The sequence below is a fragment of the Centroberyx affinis genome, unplaced genomic scaffold (genome assembly GCF_046629955.1).
Source record: "Centroberyx affinis isolate AG114_WGS23_722 - 3 ecotype Tasmania unplaced genomic scaffold, CSIRO-AGI_Caff_v1 ptg007843l_1, whole genome shotgun sequence".
Taxonomy (NCBI): domain Eukaryota; kingdom Metazoa; phylum Chordata; class Actinopteri; order Beryciformes; family Berycidae; genus Centroberyx; species Centroberyx affinis.
Genome location: NW_027283934.1, coordinates 3,987 through 22,238, shown reverse-complemented (window position 1 = coordinate 22,238; position 18,252 = coordinate 3,987). Strand labels below are relative to the sequence as shown.

The 18,252-nt window shown below is 40.8% G+C and overlaps 1 protein-coding gene across 1 annotated transcript; it reads right to left on the bottom strand.

The window, feature by feature from the left end:
- Positions 1 to 1,430: 1,430 nt before the first annotated feature.
- On the bottom strand, positions 1,431 to 16,874 carry LOC139639842 (laminin subunit beta-1-like; the record flags this gene model as incomplete). The annotated part of the gene is made up of 9 exons (XM_071513997.1): positions 16,759 to 16,874; positions 13,728 to 13,957; positions 11,232 to 11,370; positions 8,296 to 8,369; positions 6,724 to 6,912; positions 5,776 to 5,839; positions 4,473 to 4,675; positions 2,573 to 2,693; positions 1,431 to 1,619 (listed from the first exon to the last, which is right to left on the bottom strand). Coding segments are annotated over exons 1-9 (1,240 nt in total), but the record flags the coding sequence as incomplete, so codon positions are not given.
- Between the last annotated feature and the right edge of the window lie 1,378 nt (positions 16,875 to 18,252).

Here is an 18,252-nt window from a genome sequence, read left to right as displayed (position 1 = left end):
CACGACAGGAAAATTAAATATAAATGATATATTCTAAAAAAGAGAGGCAGGAAAGGGGGGGCAGGGGTGAAGTGGCAGGATATGAGGAGCGATGAGTGAAAGATGAGAGAAGAAGAGTGTTAACTGAGGCCTGGTGGATTCATCGGCTCGTCAAACTGGCACTTTACACCAGGATGGGCAACCATGAGCCACGGAAGGCTAAGAGTCTTTTTCTTTCAAACCAAACACTACAGCAGCTGAAAAAAATTAAAATGCCTTCATTTTTTGCATTGGCAAGTACAGACAGAACATGGCTGAACACTAACTGTGACGCGTTTCAGCCTCTTGCCTTCTTCAGGGAGTTTAAACAAAACTAAATAGTACAAATATCCTTAAAGGAAAGACGAAAGGTGAAACAACTGTTCTTGCCAAAACGCGTTGGAGCTAATTTTTTAAACCATGTTCTGTGTATAGAACTTGCCAATGCAATAAAGTCATTTGAATCTTTTTCAAGCTGAGCACCTTGGCTTCTCTCAGCCTCTCAAGTGAGATATTTGCAGCCTCTGCCAAAGAGCAGCTTCCTGTTTGACACAGCTGATAGTTTTTTAAGAAGCTCTTCCATCCTACGCACAGAAGAATAAAGGTGCCAACTGGAACTGAAAGTGCTTCTTTGGAGTGAAACCATATAGAAGAACCAGACTCTTTAAAGAACCATTTCTCCTCTCCTTTGCTTAGACTCCTGCATTGTGTTTCTGTTTATCGCACAATATATACTGTGGAGGGGTTTGGTTATTTTCCCCATTTATGCCATCACCCACCATCCAATAACTAAGAATTAAGAACCTTTGAATTTGGGATATTAAAAGGTTCTTGAAAGGTTCTTTGTGAAACCAGAAGTGGTTCTTCTATGGCATCACTCCAAACGTTGGAGTGCGCCACAGGGAGAGGTGGGCAATAGGAAGGAGAGGGTGAAAAATGTAAAAAATAAAAAATAAAACAAAAAAGTACATGCTGCTGTGAATGTGAATTTGTAATTAATTAAATACGTTTTCATATATTTCAATTCATGGTTCTTTGTGTTCTTTGGATTTATTGATAGTTTACTAATTGAGATGTCATGGCAACTCATGTATATTTGTGAGTTTGGGTCCCCGGGAAACACCAAATTTCTCTTTTGGGTCCCAAGCTGAAAAAGTTTGGGAACCCCTGCTCCAAAGAACCGTTTTCAGTTCCAGTTCGCACTTTTATTTTTCTGTGTATCACCCTCAAAACACTAGAGCAGCGGATTTCACCAATTAGCTCCTCCTCCTCCGGTTGAAGATGTGTTAATCAGTGAAATCAGCTGCTGTAGTGTTCGGTTGGAATGAAAACCTGTAGACTCCTGGTTTGTGATGACACACGTTTGGGACCCCGCTGGACTAGGGGCCTCTAACTCTGCAGCGTTCACTCACGTTCACAGATGTTGGGGTCCCGGACGTCCCGCTCGGGGTGCTGGAAGAAGAACGGCTTGCACTGCTCACAGTTGTGTCCCACGGTGTTGTGCCGACACTCGTCGCACACGCCGCCGCTGACGTTACCGGTGGACACGAACACCGCCATGTCGAAGTGGCAGGAGTCAGAGTGATGGTTACAGTTGCACTCTAGGGAGAAGGAAGGGGGGGGGGGAGAACAGTTTATGGAGTGTTTACAGCAGGCAGATGCTGTGCTGTAAACAGACGGTGTCATCTCTCCTGTTTGCTGACCAAACACTGAGGATCTGAAGGCAAAATTAAGCTCTGGAAAGACTCTGAAACTCCCAGTGAAGAGTTAAACCAGAGGGAAATTTATACAATCTGAAAAATATGACTCTTCTACTTCATTTTGCAGGCATTAAAATAAAACCTATTAAGGAATTATATTGCTATCTTATGACATTTGTTTTCAGAAAAGGAATGCAGTCTCCTGTATTTTATGATTCATTGAACAATGAATATCAGATGTTAAAATGGATATATACTGTAGAGTTTGTAGCTACACTGTCAAAATAAATTGAATACTTGTTTAGGAAGGATAACGAGAGGAATAAAGCTTTAAAGATGACATATGCAACAAAAAAAATCTAAAAACCACTCACTTTCCACTAGATCCTGACTTATGTGTTATGGGGAACTTCACTAATATTAGTGGAAATCTTAAGGGAATTCTAGAATGAAAATGAAATTTATAGATATAGCTCTTTGCGTTGCAGTAACATGGAAAGTCTAATTGTCACCTCTCAATGGGACTTTGGCTCTCAGAAATGAATAGATGTGAAGCCCTGGAGAAAATTACATATATTTTAAGGAAGAAATATGACTGCTGTCTGAAAGTCTGGCAGCCTTACATTGACTGCACTGGAACCTTGCCTTTGTCAACAATGGAAAGGTATAATACAGATATGATGAAGTGATTCTGTCTCTCATGAAACTGGTCTAAAATGTCCCTACCTTGTAATTTTATTTATTTATTTATTCAGTCTTCAGTGCTATGTTTGCTTATAAGTTTATATGTCCTACATTGTGAAAAACGCAAAATAAAATACTCAAAAAAAACCAAAAAAAAAAACATGTCTCACTCTTGCAGGCGTTGGTGTTGCGGCCCTCGGCCGGCCTCCACGGCAGGTCGTGGTAGAAGTCCTGACACTTCTCACAGTTCAGACCCTTGGTGTTGTGGTTACACATGCAGTGACCGTGGACCTGAGGAGGAACACACACACAAACACACACACACACACACACACACACACACACACACACACAGGTCAACAACAGGATCCAACTGACTTTTATATACAATATACTGTATCAGAGGTGGGGACTCAAGTCACATGAGTTGGACTTGAGTCAGACTCAAGTCACAGTTTTAATTGTTTGAGACTTGACTTGATGCATTAAGAGAAGACTTGAGACTCGACTTGACTTGGGTTCTGGTGACTTGGGACTTGACTCTGACTTGTACTCTGATGACTTGAAAAGGTTTCTAAAGTCTTGACTTGAGATCTTGTGTTTGTGTAAATGACTTAGATTGAAAGTGATGAGATTTGTTCCAGCAGACGACTGAATTTAAATTCTGTTTTCTGAATTTGTATGGAATGATTGAATTTATTGAAGTTGAAACTGATTATAGAAATCAAACTCATGATGCTCTTACCAAGTTTTTATCCTATTAAAACCATATTGCATTGAAAAGTCCTAGATATTTAGTTTTCTTTAAGATGTTAAATTGATACTGGACTCTTGATTTGATCTGACTTGACTTGCTGTTCTACATTTAGACTTGAGACTTGACATTAATGACATGGACCTGACTTGGTAATCTACATTTAGACTTGGGACTTGAGACTTGTGCCTCAAGACTTGAGACTGACGTGGGACTCCTACGTCCTCATACGTTTTCTTCAAATATTTCTACTTATTATGATGTCATGTATTTTAATGTTTTTAGCTATTACTATTTGCTGCTTCCTCACATGGATGATTAAAGTTTTATCTTAACTTTCTCTTCTGTGGCTTTGACTCTGCTGGTTGCTTGTAAAGTTGCTGATCTGTTGTTGCACTCAGTGTAAGTCACTCCAGAAAACAAATGATACACCAAGATACACTGTTTTGTAATCAGCATGGCTGCAGTGCTGCTGTCAGGCAACACAAACATTAATCTGTAAAATCAGAAACTAAATGTGAGTCAGAGTTATATGTTTGTTTATTTATGTCTTCAGCAGAGAAAGCCTGCTGAGACTGGAGTTTATTAAAAAGCTGTTGGTTTCATGTTGGAATCAGTTTTAAAATTACCTGATGACAATGTCTGCATATTTCTCTCTAAGGGGATTTCACTTAATCGTTTCAGGCTTTGTGTACTTCATTAATTGCTGACTAAGATTTACTGTCTGGGAGTAAGAAGACTGAATTGACTCTTCTAAGCTTCCTGACTTTTTTTTCCAGGGGAACGGCAATAAAGAAAAGCTATAAAAGTTAAACAGACAAACCACAGACCTAGTCTAAGCATGGGATGACACAGAGTAAACAGGAACAGCATTGTTTAGCTTTCCTCTCTTTGGCAATACTCACACACACACACACACACACACACACACACACACACACACAGCTGCCTGTAGACTGTCTGTAACCAGGCTAACGCAGGTCGTCTCACCACAGTCACTGACACTATCTAGCTAACTAGCTAACAGGACGCACAAATGCAGTTATACACACAAACACACATGTACACACACACACACACACACACACACACACACACACACACACACACACAGGCAGGCAGACAGCAACAGCCAATGGGAGTTTAGCTCAAAGGAGGATGAAACAGAGAATGAATGATCGGGAAAGTCTCTTTTAACAGCAACTCCCACTCACACTGATATTTTACATCAATGGAGATTCCCAACTCCACTTGCTCCACAATTTGGAGAAATCTAAAAGGATCACACTCCTCCATTTCTCCTGCCTGGGACTCACCATGCCCTCCACTGCGTCCCCGGCGCCCTCGATGGGGGCGCACTCGGAGGCGTGGCCGTAGCAGAAGCAGTTCCCTCGCACCACCATGTCGTACACGGCGTAGTAATACTTCTCCTTGATCTCCATCCTGGAGTCCAGCAGGTTGTCGCCCAGCGTGTGCAGCTTGGTGAACTTCACCCTCAGGTTGGTGATCTTCAGCATGTCTGCACACACACACACACACACACAGACACACACACACACACACACACACACACACGTTTCAGAGCTTTTCGCTGGGAAACTTCAGCAGTTTTATCACTGTGGCAGCTGCACTAAACAGTAAACCTCCACTGTTCTTGCCAATGTAATAAACCATTAATGTAATCACAAATTGCAGTTAATAGTGTAATAGCCCTGTAAACGTAATACATTTCCCATTCATGTATCAGAAGTGATAACTGATAACTTTTACCACTATTAACGTGATAATTATTACATTATTGGGTTTCACTACATTACCAAGAAGGTTGAAATTTTCTCAGTTTTCTCAAATGAAATAACTACTCAAAATGTAATATTAGTAATATAGACTATGGTAAAAACAGATACAGGAGCACTACTGGTGGGGTTTGCAGTATAAGAAGATGCTCTTTGGTCTATGGGAAAAAACACTCATAAAACTCTCTACTTCATGTAAAAGGATATTTTTGTGCGGAGATGGACACCTGTAATTCTGTATATGGATGAATAGAAGAATACTTTGAAAAAAAAAATATATATATATATACCTATTTCTCGTTTTTATTTATGTATTTATTTTGCTTGCGATATTCTCTTGAAATAATGTCTTTTCCCTCTTAAAAACTCTGATTGGTAACTGAAAATGTTGGATGAGCTTGGCTGTCAAGGAACGCTCAAGATTGTATGTGATTGTATGTGATCAATGTTTTATTCTGATACTAAATAAAATAAGTAAAAAAAAAAACTCTCTACTTCATGTTTTTTATCATTATTAACAATGGTTTTACATCTTACAAGGGTATGAATATGCCTTTATCAAAAGTGTCTTAAAGTACCAGGAGTACATACATTTTTATGTCAGGTGGTAAATTGGTGATTGACTGAAGCCAATACTGAATCTAGAGCCAGATTCTGTCTGACCAGGTGAAAGTCACTGGTTTGAAACATCGCCCAAGTAATGCTTACCGTACTTATTCTTATTGTTTTGTAGAAAATATATTTGGATCAGGCATACTGTTCTTCATATTTACTCAAAGAGACAACACATGATTGTGAAAGTGTAAAGTGTAGAGTGACTTACTCTGGATCCGGGGGCTGTAGGGGTCCTCAATCCGGAACGCAGGGTCCAGAACTCTGAAAATGACCTGCAAAGAGCCGTGGTACCACACTGATTACAGATTCACTGTTGATTTATTCGTATGAGTCAAATAGAGTCATAAAAAAATGGAGAGGTTCTATTGCAAAACTCTACATATCAATTTTGGGGGGGAAATCATGCAGTTAATTGTTCAAGCAAGGACTTCAGTTACCCACTATCCTTTAACAGTGGTGGAAGAAGTACTGAGATCTTTTACTTCAGTAAAAGTAGCAATACAAGTCCTGCATTCAAAATCTTACTTCAGTAAAAGTACATAAGTATTGGCAGCAAAATGTACTTAGAGTATCAAAGTAAACGTACTCATTATGCAAACTGTTCCCATTTAGAGAGTTATATTTTTCATAAATTATTGGAATATTAATACTGATTTATTGACATACATGTACATGTAAGCAGCATTTTAAAGTTGTCAATGTGAAGCTAATCTTAACAATTTAGCTATACTTTTGGGTAGTCTAATCTATAACAATGATATTTTATGTATGTTATTTTATAAAGATGATCAAATGTTTTAATATAAAATATTGATCTGAAAAGTAACTAGTAACTATAGCTGTGAAATAAATGTAATGGAGTAAAAAGTACAATATTTCCTTCTAAAATGTAGTGGAGTATAAATACAAAGTAGCATAAAATGGAAATACTCAAGTAAAGTACAAGTACCTCAAAATTGTACTTAAGTACAGTGCTTGAGTAAATGTACTTAGTTACTTTCCACCACTGTCCTTTAAAAAGTAGCATAATTTGTTTCAAGTTTGTATTGTCAATCGTAACATTTCAAAACTGTGGATGTCAATTTGGAACCAAACTCTTCAGCGATGAGTTTTTGCCCAACATCCCTTCAGGTAAAACCTCGGGGCAGCTCAGTACCTCTCCCTCGCTGGACGGCTCGATGTCGGAGTAGCGTGAATCGCAGATGACGTCGTCCACCCTCTGCATGGGACCCTGGGAGACGGCCGGGAAGGAAGACTCGCAGTCGTACGCGAAGTACCGGTACACCTGCCAGGTCTTCCCGAAGTCAGCCGAGCGCTCGATCACCATGGCAGCCGGCCGGAAGGTCTGAGGCCAAGAGAGAGGACACACTTAACCACTCTGAGTCAGGATGACAACAGGAATGTGTCTCGGTGACATTAAAGATAAGTACATACAGTACATCGCATTCTGTGCAAGACGTGCAGCAGAGAGTAGACACACATGATTTATTTTTATTTCTTTTCCTAGCACTTTTCTCTTACATAAATGTTCCAGAGTCACCAGAAAAAAGAAAAGTATGCCCCATAACTGCTCATTGCTGTGGTGTTTTATTAAATTTAGTCTCCATCTTTGTCCCTCAGCCTCACTGTGGTGTTTCTGCACTGCACTTCCCACATATCACCTGTCAATCAAACAGTATGGGCGGAGCTTGGATTTTCTTTCTGTTGATGCAGTTTGAGTTTCTCTTTTCTCTGTCTGTTCAGCCATGGTGGCTATCGCTGCTCATGCTAACTACCCAGTTCTTCTTCCTCTGTTGATTCCAAACAAACCGGAAACATAAAACGCATCACTTCCTGTGCGGCAGAGGATTTTCCCAGGAAAGAGCTACCAGACACCAGCAGTTTAGAACAGACAGAGGAGAAGATTTATGAACTGGATATAGGTTGGATCACTGTTGAGTTAGAGAGAGAGAGAGAGGAGCAGGACTGACATTTGTTTGTGTGAAAATGTCCCAGATTACGACTTTAATTGAAGACTTTTTCAGACTTTTCAAGTCTGAACAAACAATTGTAGAGATGCTGCAGAGTGAGAATCAAAGCTGTAAAACTGTTATTAGCTTGTCAGTGCATTAACTCTAACAGAGTAACGTGATCTGACCTGGACAGAGAGGGAAACACCCCCAGGCAAGTTTTTACCACATTCCACAGGCTTACACAGCTGTGTGTGTGTGTGTGTGTGTGTGTGTGTGTGTGTGTGTGTGTGTGTGCGTGTGTGTGTGTGAGAGAGAGAGAGAGATAAGAATGATAGAAAGAGAAGGAGAAAAAGTGAGGGAGAGAGAAAAAGAAAGGGAAGGGGGAGAAAAAAGAGAAACAAAGTAGAGGATAGAGAGGAAGTGAGAAATAGAGGGATGTGAAAGGGCGAGAGAGCGAGAGAGTGAGAAAGAAAGAAGGAGAGAGAGAGATCCTGAGAGAAAAAAGATGGAGACAAAGAGAAAGTGAGTGGTGCAGAAAGAGAGGAAATAAGAGTGAAAGGAAAAGAGAGCAAGAGAGAGAGAAGGGGAGCGAGAGAAAGTATGTGAGAAAGTATGTGTGTGTGTGTATGTGTGTATGTGTGTGTACATGTGCAAGTGTGTGTCTATGTCTGTGAGTCTGCTGGTGCAGGGAGAATGGACCCTTATCCAATTTGTACTGGTCAGAACACCCCCCCCCCCTCCGCCCACACTCCCCCAGGCCTTTTCCTATTGGTTACCTTGAAGGTCATGATGAGGTGGGTGAAGTGAAACTCCGCCTCCAAGTTCAGCTGGATGGTCACATTCTCCAGACCTGCAGAGAGAGAGAGAGAGAGAGAGAGAGAGAGAGAGAGAGCAGATCAATCACACTGTTCTGCCTGTCCACACTCTGGCATTAACATTTTTTACAAAGACAAATGTAAATTGTTGAAATTTTAGTGGTTCTGTTTCTAGATCAGACTTGATGAAACTTTATCGATCCCTGTGGGGAAACCGGGTTGTTAAGTAGAAAGTATGAATGCAGAGTGTGTGGAAAAGATCTGGCTCACAACAGTATGAGCGTGTGCAGAGTAAAAACAGTAGAACATACTGAGATGAAGAAACAGAAAATGAATGCAGAAAATCGACCAAAAATCTACCAAACAAATCCTAATCATTATATTGCTATTATTATAGCCATTTTGGGATGGGACGATTTATTGCAATACATAAATTTGACGATACGTATTAAATTAATGGTGATATTAGCTCCATGTTATTCTGCTGTAGTAATCACACATGAGAATCTTGACCATCACAGTTTCACAAGCTCTCCATCCAAATTATATTATTGTCACTTTGTAATGACATTTTTAAATTGTTGTTTACATTCTGGTAAGCCAATGCCATCGCTAGAAAGATTTGTGTCCCAGAAATAAGCATAATTCTGCACAGTCAGACTTTGTTGTCATTGAACTTTTGTTTATTACATTGTATTGTTGTGTTGAATCCTGAACCTCATATCACGTATCAAATCGAATCATGAGATAAGCAGATCGTCCCGTCACTATAGCTATCATGAAGGAACTGTAGCTCTGATCCTTGCACTTCTTACTACAGGTCTGTAGGAATTTAGGCTATTTCTGCTGTTGCACTTGTAAGTGGCTCTGGCTAAATTCCTGGAATATAAATTATCTCCACTGGGATCCTCTTCTCCACAGAGGAATGGCTTGGTGACACATTTTTCCTGCACCATTCTCTGATTTAGAGAAATCATTTGCTTAGCAATACATTCTCTTTTATCTAAACTGTAAAATGTAAATGTTACATAGAACATCATATTCTGGCAATGGACTCGACGTGATTCAGTCTTTGTCTCAGAATCAGTCAGAATGATCATAAACTCAAACTCACAGAGGAGGAGAGAGGAGAGGGGAGAAGTAGAGGTTGGAGGACAAAAGGGGAAAAAGCATCAGGAAGAAGAAAGGTAGAAAAGAAGGAGTTGAAATGAGGGCAGCAGAAGGAGATGGGATGACATGGGGGGGGTGAGGAGAGATTAAATTACAGAGAGACTCCCCACAAGAAGTCAGAGAGGGTCAAACAGATGGAGGCAGGAAGGGAAGAGAGAAAGAGAAACAAAAACACGAGAGTAATCTCGACTTTTGTCAAGCCAAGAAAAACAAGCAGGACACTGACAGCACTGATCCACTTCTCCATCCACTTCCTATGGAACAGAAAACAGGCAGCAGCGCTTCTCTTTTCACATTTCAGGCATTTTGCTGATGCTGTTTTCCAGTGAGCAGATGAAGGCTTTCAGTGTCTTGCTCACTGATTCTTCACAGGACTCACTGGCTGTTGCAGAGTTAGAACTTGTGAGCTTTTGAGCGCGGGACAGTCTCTGTAACCTCTAGGCCACCCTGCCATCTCAATCCATTATATTTACTATATTGATTCTGGTGCATCACATAGGTAAAGTGTGGAGTACCTCAGGGAAGCTGCCTCAGGCCGCTTTACAAATGATTTACTATTAGTCTTAGAAGAGGCCAATATTTCTGTGTATGCAGACGATTAAACGGTTTACATGTCAGTATTGACAGCAAATGAGTTAACTAGAGTATTGAATAAAGAGATTCAGTCAGCGGTTGAATGGATAGGTAATAATAAATTGGTCTTGAATGTCATAAAATCAAGTAGCACTGGGCATTGGGCACATAGCATTCTCTTAGCAGCATACCTGCCGTAAAACTTTTCATAAATGATCTGTCTGTAGATCAAGGCCAAACTCCTGGGAATCACTTTAGATCGTAGACTATCATGGGGAGGGATGTATGGCAGTTATTATGCTCAAAATTCCTGACACAAAATTTGGCCAAAAAGGTAGTTCGGCTCTGGTGTTAAGTTAATTTGGCGTTTAATTTCTTTAATTCTTTAATTTGCAGACTTTGGACTTAAAGACTATCTCTAAATCAGCTCCTATCTGTGTTTTGGGTGTTTTGTGTGCTGCAATCACTGACATGGTTCAGTTAGTGGAGTTTGATTCAGAGACATGTTCATCACCGCCTGTGAATTTAACCACAATTCAACAGATTTGAAATTGAACCCACTTTCCAACCCACTATGCTCACTTACATGTAAAATAACACATGGCACTTTGTGGATGCTTTTATCCAAATCACCTTACAGAATCATGAGTGCAGACATTTTCAGTATGGGAGGCTCCTGGCGGTGTTAGTGTCTTGCTTTACCCATTGAGCTACAAAGGGAATTGAACCCCCAACCCTAGCAGTGTTAGTGCCTTGCTCTATCCATTGCGCTACACAAGCTAGCGGGAAAAAACAGAGAAGTTGTGCCTTGTTAACGCCTGCCTCTTAGCATTAATGACATGCTGCACACACTTTTACAAGCAGAGCTACATCCTGCAGCCTTGCAGCTAATCATTCCCGAGGGTTACTCCTGTAATTCCAAAGTTTACTGACAGGTCACGGTGTCTCGCTGGTCAGCCATTGCTGGCCTTTCTCTTTGAAGTCCTCCCTCCTCCTACAACCTGATTATAGTGTCTTTACTGACAAACTAGGAGATGAGAAAGCAAGGAGGCGTGGAGGGAAGAAAGAGACAGAGGCACCAAAGAAGAAGGCGATAGAGTCACCTTTAATTCACCTCTTTAAACCCAGACTTTTGTTTTCCCATGAGAACTCACCGTTCTCTGACTGCCACCAGGTTTTGAGGCGGTTCGGGGCAAACGTGGTGACGACGTTCTCGATGCGGTGGCTGTTGACCTGGTTGGTTTGTTTGTCGTAGAGCGCCACCGAGTCACACATGAAGCATTTCTTCTCCTCCTGGTGAACGGGTTGAAGGTCGGGAGAGGGAGGGAGGGAGGTAGAGACACAGGGAGAGAACCATCAGAGAAATTCCTCACATAGCATGCTGATCTTCTCCAATCAAGGGAAAAGATAAGGACCATAAGGCCATTCATGGTAAAGTCATTGAAATGGAGGCTTTTTGTTCCGACTGTGGACTGTCTACACTGCAATGATTGAAGTAAAATAGGAACTTAGGGACTTTTAAATGGGAGGCCCCAGCCCTGTATTCTGGTTTCAACAGGGTAAACTAATCTTTAATGGCTGACAGCGGAGGATTCATTTGGCTGACAGATGTGTGTGTGTGTGTGTGTTTGTGTGTGTTTGCGTGTGCATTTCAGATCGGAAACATCTGGATTGTGCCGCCAAGCCCTTGGTATCTTCAGCAAATCCATGCGTCTAGTCTGGAACAAAATACATTTGTGTTGCTTCAAAGCCAACAGCATGTCAACAGCATGTTAATAACAACACAAGTTGACGCATAGCATGTTAATACGAGCGTGTGTTGTGTTGAATAGAAACATATATGTGTGTTGTCCCAAACTAGACACACACATGTGTTGATAATACTAGTAACATCCCTGCTTCTCTCATACAAAGCCTCTTTCAAGGAAGTGGTTCTCAACGTGGGGTCCGGGGACCACCAGTGGTCCTTGAGGGGATTCCAGGGGGGTCGCCAGCAAATTGATGAATTGTTAAATTTCACCATGATTTCATTTACAAGTTAACACAATTAGAGAATGTAGAAGAATGACTGTTTTGGTCATAGTTTCACTGTTATCTCTCTCCCTACAATACAGATAGTCATGGGATTCTGCACAAAATCATATCTAACAGTAAAAATATTCTCAGATTTGGGTCCGAGAGACAAAAACTCATCAAATGGGATCCGTGGCTCTAATGTGGACTAACTTAGGGTCCTCGATATGAAAAAGGTTGAGATTCACTGCATTAAATCATTTCAATCGAAATCAAAGGAGATACAAGCTGTGTGTTTTCTGCAGCCAAATCAAGCCTATCTTTACACTGATTTAATTTAAATAGAAACAAAGGCTTCACATTGACCAGTGAGAGGACTGAGCTTGAGAAATCAGGCCAACAATCATTAAACATTCAGCGTGCTTTGTTTGAACACTCAGTGGGAGTGAATCACCGCCGACACGTTCGGTCTGATAAAAACTCTCTGAAGTTCGGCTCTTAAACCTCCTACACTGTTTGCCTCTCTCTGCAGGAGCTGTTTCAGCATATCTCCTGCCATCAGGGGTCTGTCTGTCTGTCTGCAGCCCAACAATACGCCCTCATGCATACAAGCTGCTGCCATTCATCTCTAGACCTTCCCAGGCTCTTGTGCTGGTGTGAGAACTCAAGCAGCTCTTAACGGGGGGATTTTTGCGACAGAGGAAATGGTCTAGACTCTCGGACCGTCTCTCCCCCAGCATCCTCCCCCCTCCTCCCCTCCCCTCCCCTCTCCTCTCCTCCCCTCTCCTCCCTCACTCCTACGCTCCTGGAGCAGGGGGCTAAGAAAACACCGTCTCACAGGACGGCCTTGCACTGAGGAGAAGAGACCGGGGAGCTGGATTAGGTCCCGGTCATGAATTCCACCCCCAGCAAACTGCAAACTTTTCATTGCATGTAATAATAAATTGAATGCCAAAATGCCCACAGCGAGAAGCAAATATAGTATGTGGGTGATTTCCACAGCGGATATTAATATATTGTTATCATAAATCATGTTTAATTATGAGTCAACTTAATTGGTGTCTTTGTTTTTGGTTTTTTTCATTATCTGATCTATAGTGTAAAATAAAAGCTGACTGGATTCAGCAGTTATCCACCACGGATCTGACATCTGATCATCTGATGATCGTGGGTAAATAATAACCTGTCTGCATTGCTGCTACTGAAATAAGTAACATTTAAGGAATGCCTGGTTATTATATCGTTATCATAATGTTATTAAGAGTATGAGTGTCAACATAGAGACAGAATAAAAGCACTCTGTTTGACATAAAACCTGAAAATAGAGAAGATTTTGCTGCAGGTGATCATAAGGCTTCACAAACATTTCATGTGAAGGACCATCAGGTGAACTTCAGACCACAGAGCTGCAGGAGATAAAGGTTTAGAAGATTTCTGGTGTCTCTTTTACTGTAAATGGAGATAACAGTGAAAAGAGAGACTCTCATTGCGCTAAACTGTAGTAAATGAAGTACCAGTGACATTAAAGTGATAATAGTTCATAATGGTTTATACTGCCCCCTGGAACCCTCTCAAGGACCCCTGGAAGTCCCCGGACCCCAGTTTGGGAACCACTGGTGGCTGCAAGGCACATGTACCTGTAAGTGGCTCACGATGCAGAAGGGTTCTTGGTGGCGGAGTCCACAGGTGGAGGTGCTGGACAGCTGGTGCGCCCGGCCGATCAGCAGGTCTCCGGTGGCCGGGTAGCAGCTGCCCTCGGTGCAGACGTCGCTGAACTCAGGGAGGCCGACCTCCAGCTGGGCCCCGCCCACCTGGGCCCCGCCGCTCTGGGCCCCACCCTCCTGGGCCAGGAGGAAAGCCCCCGCCGCTGCACAACAGGAGGACAGCAGGTTTAAAGATGTGTTTCATGGAAGAGATGATTTATTTTACAGATTCTTTGGCACATGTGAGAGAGACAGAACAGATCAGGATGATGAGGGACAAAGAACCCAGACCGGATTCAAACCCACGATGCTGCAGCCACCTGGACGCCCCAGTTCAGCTTCATTCTGAGTCTGCTTCCTCATTACTTCTGCTCTGATATCATGGGTGTCAACTGGACAAGACACAGTACTGCACTTGCCAAAACGTAGTCTAATAGACTTTTATTTTTATTTCTATAGCACCTTTCAAAACAGTTACAAAGTGCTTCACAAATAATACAAAATAATCCCCCCCCCACCCCCCATAACAGAGGAAACACAAACAGCAAAAAAGATAAAAAAACAGTCAAATAACAAAGTTAATGCAAAAAAGCAAGCTTATAAAAATGAGTTTTTAATAGCGATTTAAAAGAAATCAGCGAGGTTGCAAAACGAATTTCAACAGGAAGACTGTTCCAGAGTCTTGGGGCCCTGACAGCAAAAAGCACAGCCTCCTTTAGATTTAAGTCTAGATCGGGGGACTGTTAGCAAAGCTTTGTTCTGAGATCTGAGGTTGCGTGCAGGAAGATAGGGGCATAAAGGTTCACAGATGTATGCTGCAGCTAGACCATGTAGTGCTTTAAAAGTAATGAGTAAAACCTTAAAATCAATCCTGAAGTTAACTGGAAGCCAATGCAAAGAGGCTGAAATGGGGGTTATGTGATCTCTTTTGTTTGATCCAGTCAGCAGTCTAGCTGCAGCATTTTGTATGACTTGAAGGCGTGAGCGTGCTTTACTGTTTAGACAGGTAAAGAGTGAATTACAATAATCAATTCTTGAGAAAATAAACGCATGAATAACTTTCTCCAAGTCAGAGAATGATAGAAATTATCTGATTTTTGAAACCATTCGAAGTTGATAAAAACATAAGTTAGTCCAGAGTTGGTCTGTTCTCTGTCCCTAAGGTCTGAACTGAACTGAAGGAGGTAAAAGTGTCTTTATGTGTTGGAACTCAAACTCACTAACTGTTTAAAAGCTGAAATTGCTGGTTTCTCTTGTTGAGTTTGAACTGATGATGAAGGATCAGATTCAGTAAGGAGCCGCCTTTCCTTCACTGAGTCCAGATTTAAAGGTTTAACCATCAGCCTGCTGCTTCCATACTGGACTATACTTAGAGCACTTAGAGAAAATTGGATTTTCTCTTGCTTTTATGTGAGTTTGACTGTATCTTACTTCAGCATTCAGTTGTTTATCTGCAACTTTAATGTTTATCAAGACAGCTCTTCTCTGTCTTGGCCAGGTCTTCCCTAAAAAAGAGAAAATTGGCTAAGAAAGGCTAATTAAAGGTTAGCCAAATAAAGTAATTAATTTGCATTATCTCTGTATTGTCATTGTTAATTCGTCAACATTCTTTGTTCTTTATCTTTTAAATCTCTCTTGTTTATAATCGCCTTTAAGTGCCGAGTTCTTTTAAATTAAATATGTTCTTTCTTTTAATTCTCATTCCATTTTTATTCTAATTTGTTTTATTCCTGTAAAGCACTTTGTAACTTGTGGTAAGAAAAGCACCCTATAAATAAAGTTTATTGTTATTATTTATGATTAATTTAACAGAATTCCAGCTTTGGAAAGCGGTCATAAATCGAAGCAGATGGAGGACATTTTTCTGCCCATCATATAAAAAAAAAAAAAAAAAAAAGACACAATTCCCAGTGACTGTGTCAGGATCTGAACACACAGCTGGACCAGATCTTTGACTAAATCAGTGTCACATGCAGCGTGACTCCGTGTCTGCTAACAGGAACAATGTGCTGCTTTGCACTTAATGCGGTGGAACTGTAGAGTTACACGCCTTGGGTTTCACTACTTTCAAGTTAAATTGAAACATTTACAGAAATAGCGTTGATAATAGGCAGAAATGAATCGTAAAGGTATTCAGTGGATGTATTGTGGGATGCAGTGGAGGATAAACACACCTCGGCCTTTTCACTCGCAGAACAGAGTTTATCACATCAGTCTGTATGAGCTGAATTCACCATCTAAACAGCATGAAGTTATATAAGGACTTGATCATGCGAGGAGAAGAGAAAATCACTTCTGATGATGGTTTCTCCACCTTTTTATTACCAAACATCTCAGTCTGCAGGCAGCGAGGGGAGAGAGAACGAGAATGTCCTCCTCCAGTAGAAGTACTGTTACTTTACTGTTACTTTACTGTTACTTTATTTTACTGAAGTAGAAGAAAAACCACTGTATAAAATCTGCTGAGGTAAAAGTAAAAAAGTGTCTCATTTATGTCCTCAGAGTAAAAGTTGGTGTGATTCTACAAGGAGAGAGGACAGAGTTCAAACTAGATTATTTTAATTGGAAAATCTGTAAATGACAAAAATAAAGTGCAGAAACAAAGTAAAGTCAGATTCCTCTTCTCTGTGAATGGATCCACAGTTTTTGGCCAATTTACAATTTTTCATTTTTCGTTTCTGTTTCTGATGGAGAAACACAACATCTGTTCTCTGTAATGTGGATGTAATCTAAAATGTAGCCAAGTAGCCTACAGTTCTTCAGCAAAAATGTACTTAAGTAAAAGTTAAATCACTGACTTTAAAAAAAAATAAGTCCAAGTACAGAAAACAGCTACTTGATTACAGTAACCTGAGTGAATGTAATGACTTCCAGCCTCGCCTGTAGGTGATCTAACTTAACTGTTTTAACGGTTTTAACTGTTTTAAATTCCCAGCAGATTTCTGAGCATGAAGCAGAAACTCACCAAGCAGCGCCGCGAGCTCAACAAGCAACATGCTGGTTCTTCTGTTTCAACTGCGCGTGTCTGTGCGCTCCGCTCCGTGCGTCTCCAGACCTCCAGACCTCCAGACCCTCTAAACCTCCAGACCTCCAGAGCCCAGGACCGGACCCTGCTGTGTGACCCCTCCCACCCGCTACCTCCACCGTCAAGGCCGATAGAATAAATCAAACGATTTCCGGTTACAACTTTCAAAATAAAATAAAATCCAATTTCCCCCATGTAGAACATTTTAAAGCACTTAGTAAAACGTTTTTAAAACGTGCTATACAAATCAAATTATTGTTATTATTATCATATTTATTATTATCTTTATTATTATTATTATTATTATTATTATTATTATTACATGGACATAATATGCCATGTGAACGGCTACATACTAGTCCAACTACTACTACCAATAATAATAATAGGGATAATACTGCTACTACTACTAATAATAATTATTATTATAATAATAAGAAGAAGAAGAAGAAGAAGAACAACAACAACAACAACAAAAATAATAAATAATAATGTTTTGTTTTTACCAAATGCTATAGGAATGAAATAAAAGCAAACTTAATACTCATAAAATAAATTAAAACAAGTAAAAACAAAGAAGAACCACAAGATAATAAAAGAAGAGAGCATACAACTAAAAAACCGAGCAGTAAAAAACGATAGGATAAAATATATTACATAAGGCACATCTATAAAAAGACGCAACTTAAATGAAATGCTATTAATTCAGCCAGGCAGGTCCGTCGCCTTTAGTCTTACACTTTTATTTTGAAAGAAAAATCGCCTAACTTCCGGTCTTATTCCCCGTTACCCTGGTTATCTTTGGTGGGCTTGACTGACTCTCTCTCTTTCTAGGTCTGTCTCTGTCTCTTTCTTTCGCTCTCTCTCTCTCTCTCTCTCTCTCTATCTCTTACTAGGTCTCTCTGTCTCTTTCTCTCTCTCTCTCTCTATCTAGGTCTCCATCTCTCTCTAGGTCTCTCTCTGTCTCCTTTCTCTCTCTCTCTCTTCTCTCTCCTCCCATTGTGTCTAATCCTCAGAGATCTGATCAGCATGGTATTGATTTATTGATACTGATTGACTAATCATATGCATCAGATAAAGTTGAGCAAAATCACTGTAATGTTCCTTTAGAGACTTAACTGTATGTTGTGTGTGTGTTTATTGTGTTGTTATATCTGTATAGTATCCTGCTATCATAGTATTACTAGTTATATTTCCCCTCCCCCCTCACACACACACAGCTCTAGAAACAACATACATTCCACAGACGACCCCCCCCCCCCCTCCACACACACACACACACACACACACACACACACACACACACTACCCCCCCCACGCCCCGGGGCCCAGCTGGTTGAGGTGGGCTACTAAAGCCTTACCTACTAATTGACCTGAATACTGCAGAGAGAAATTTCCAGATTTTCAAAAGCGAGAAGCTCTTCCTCTTCTCTC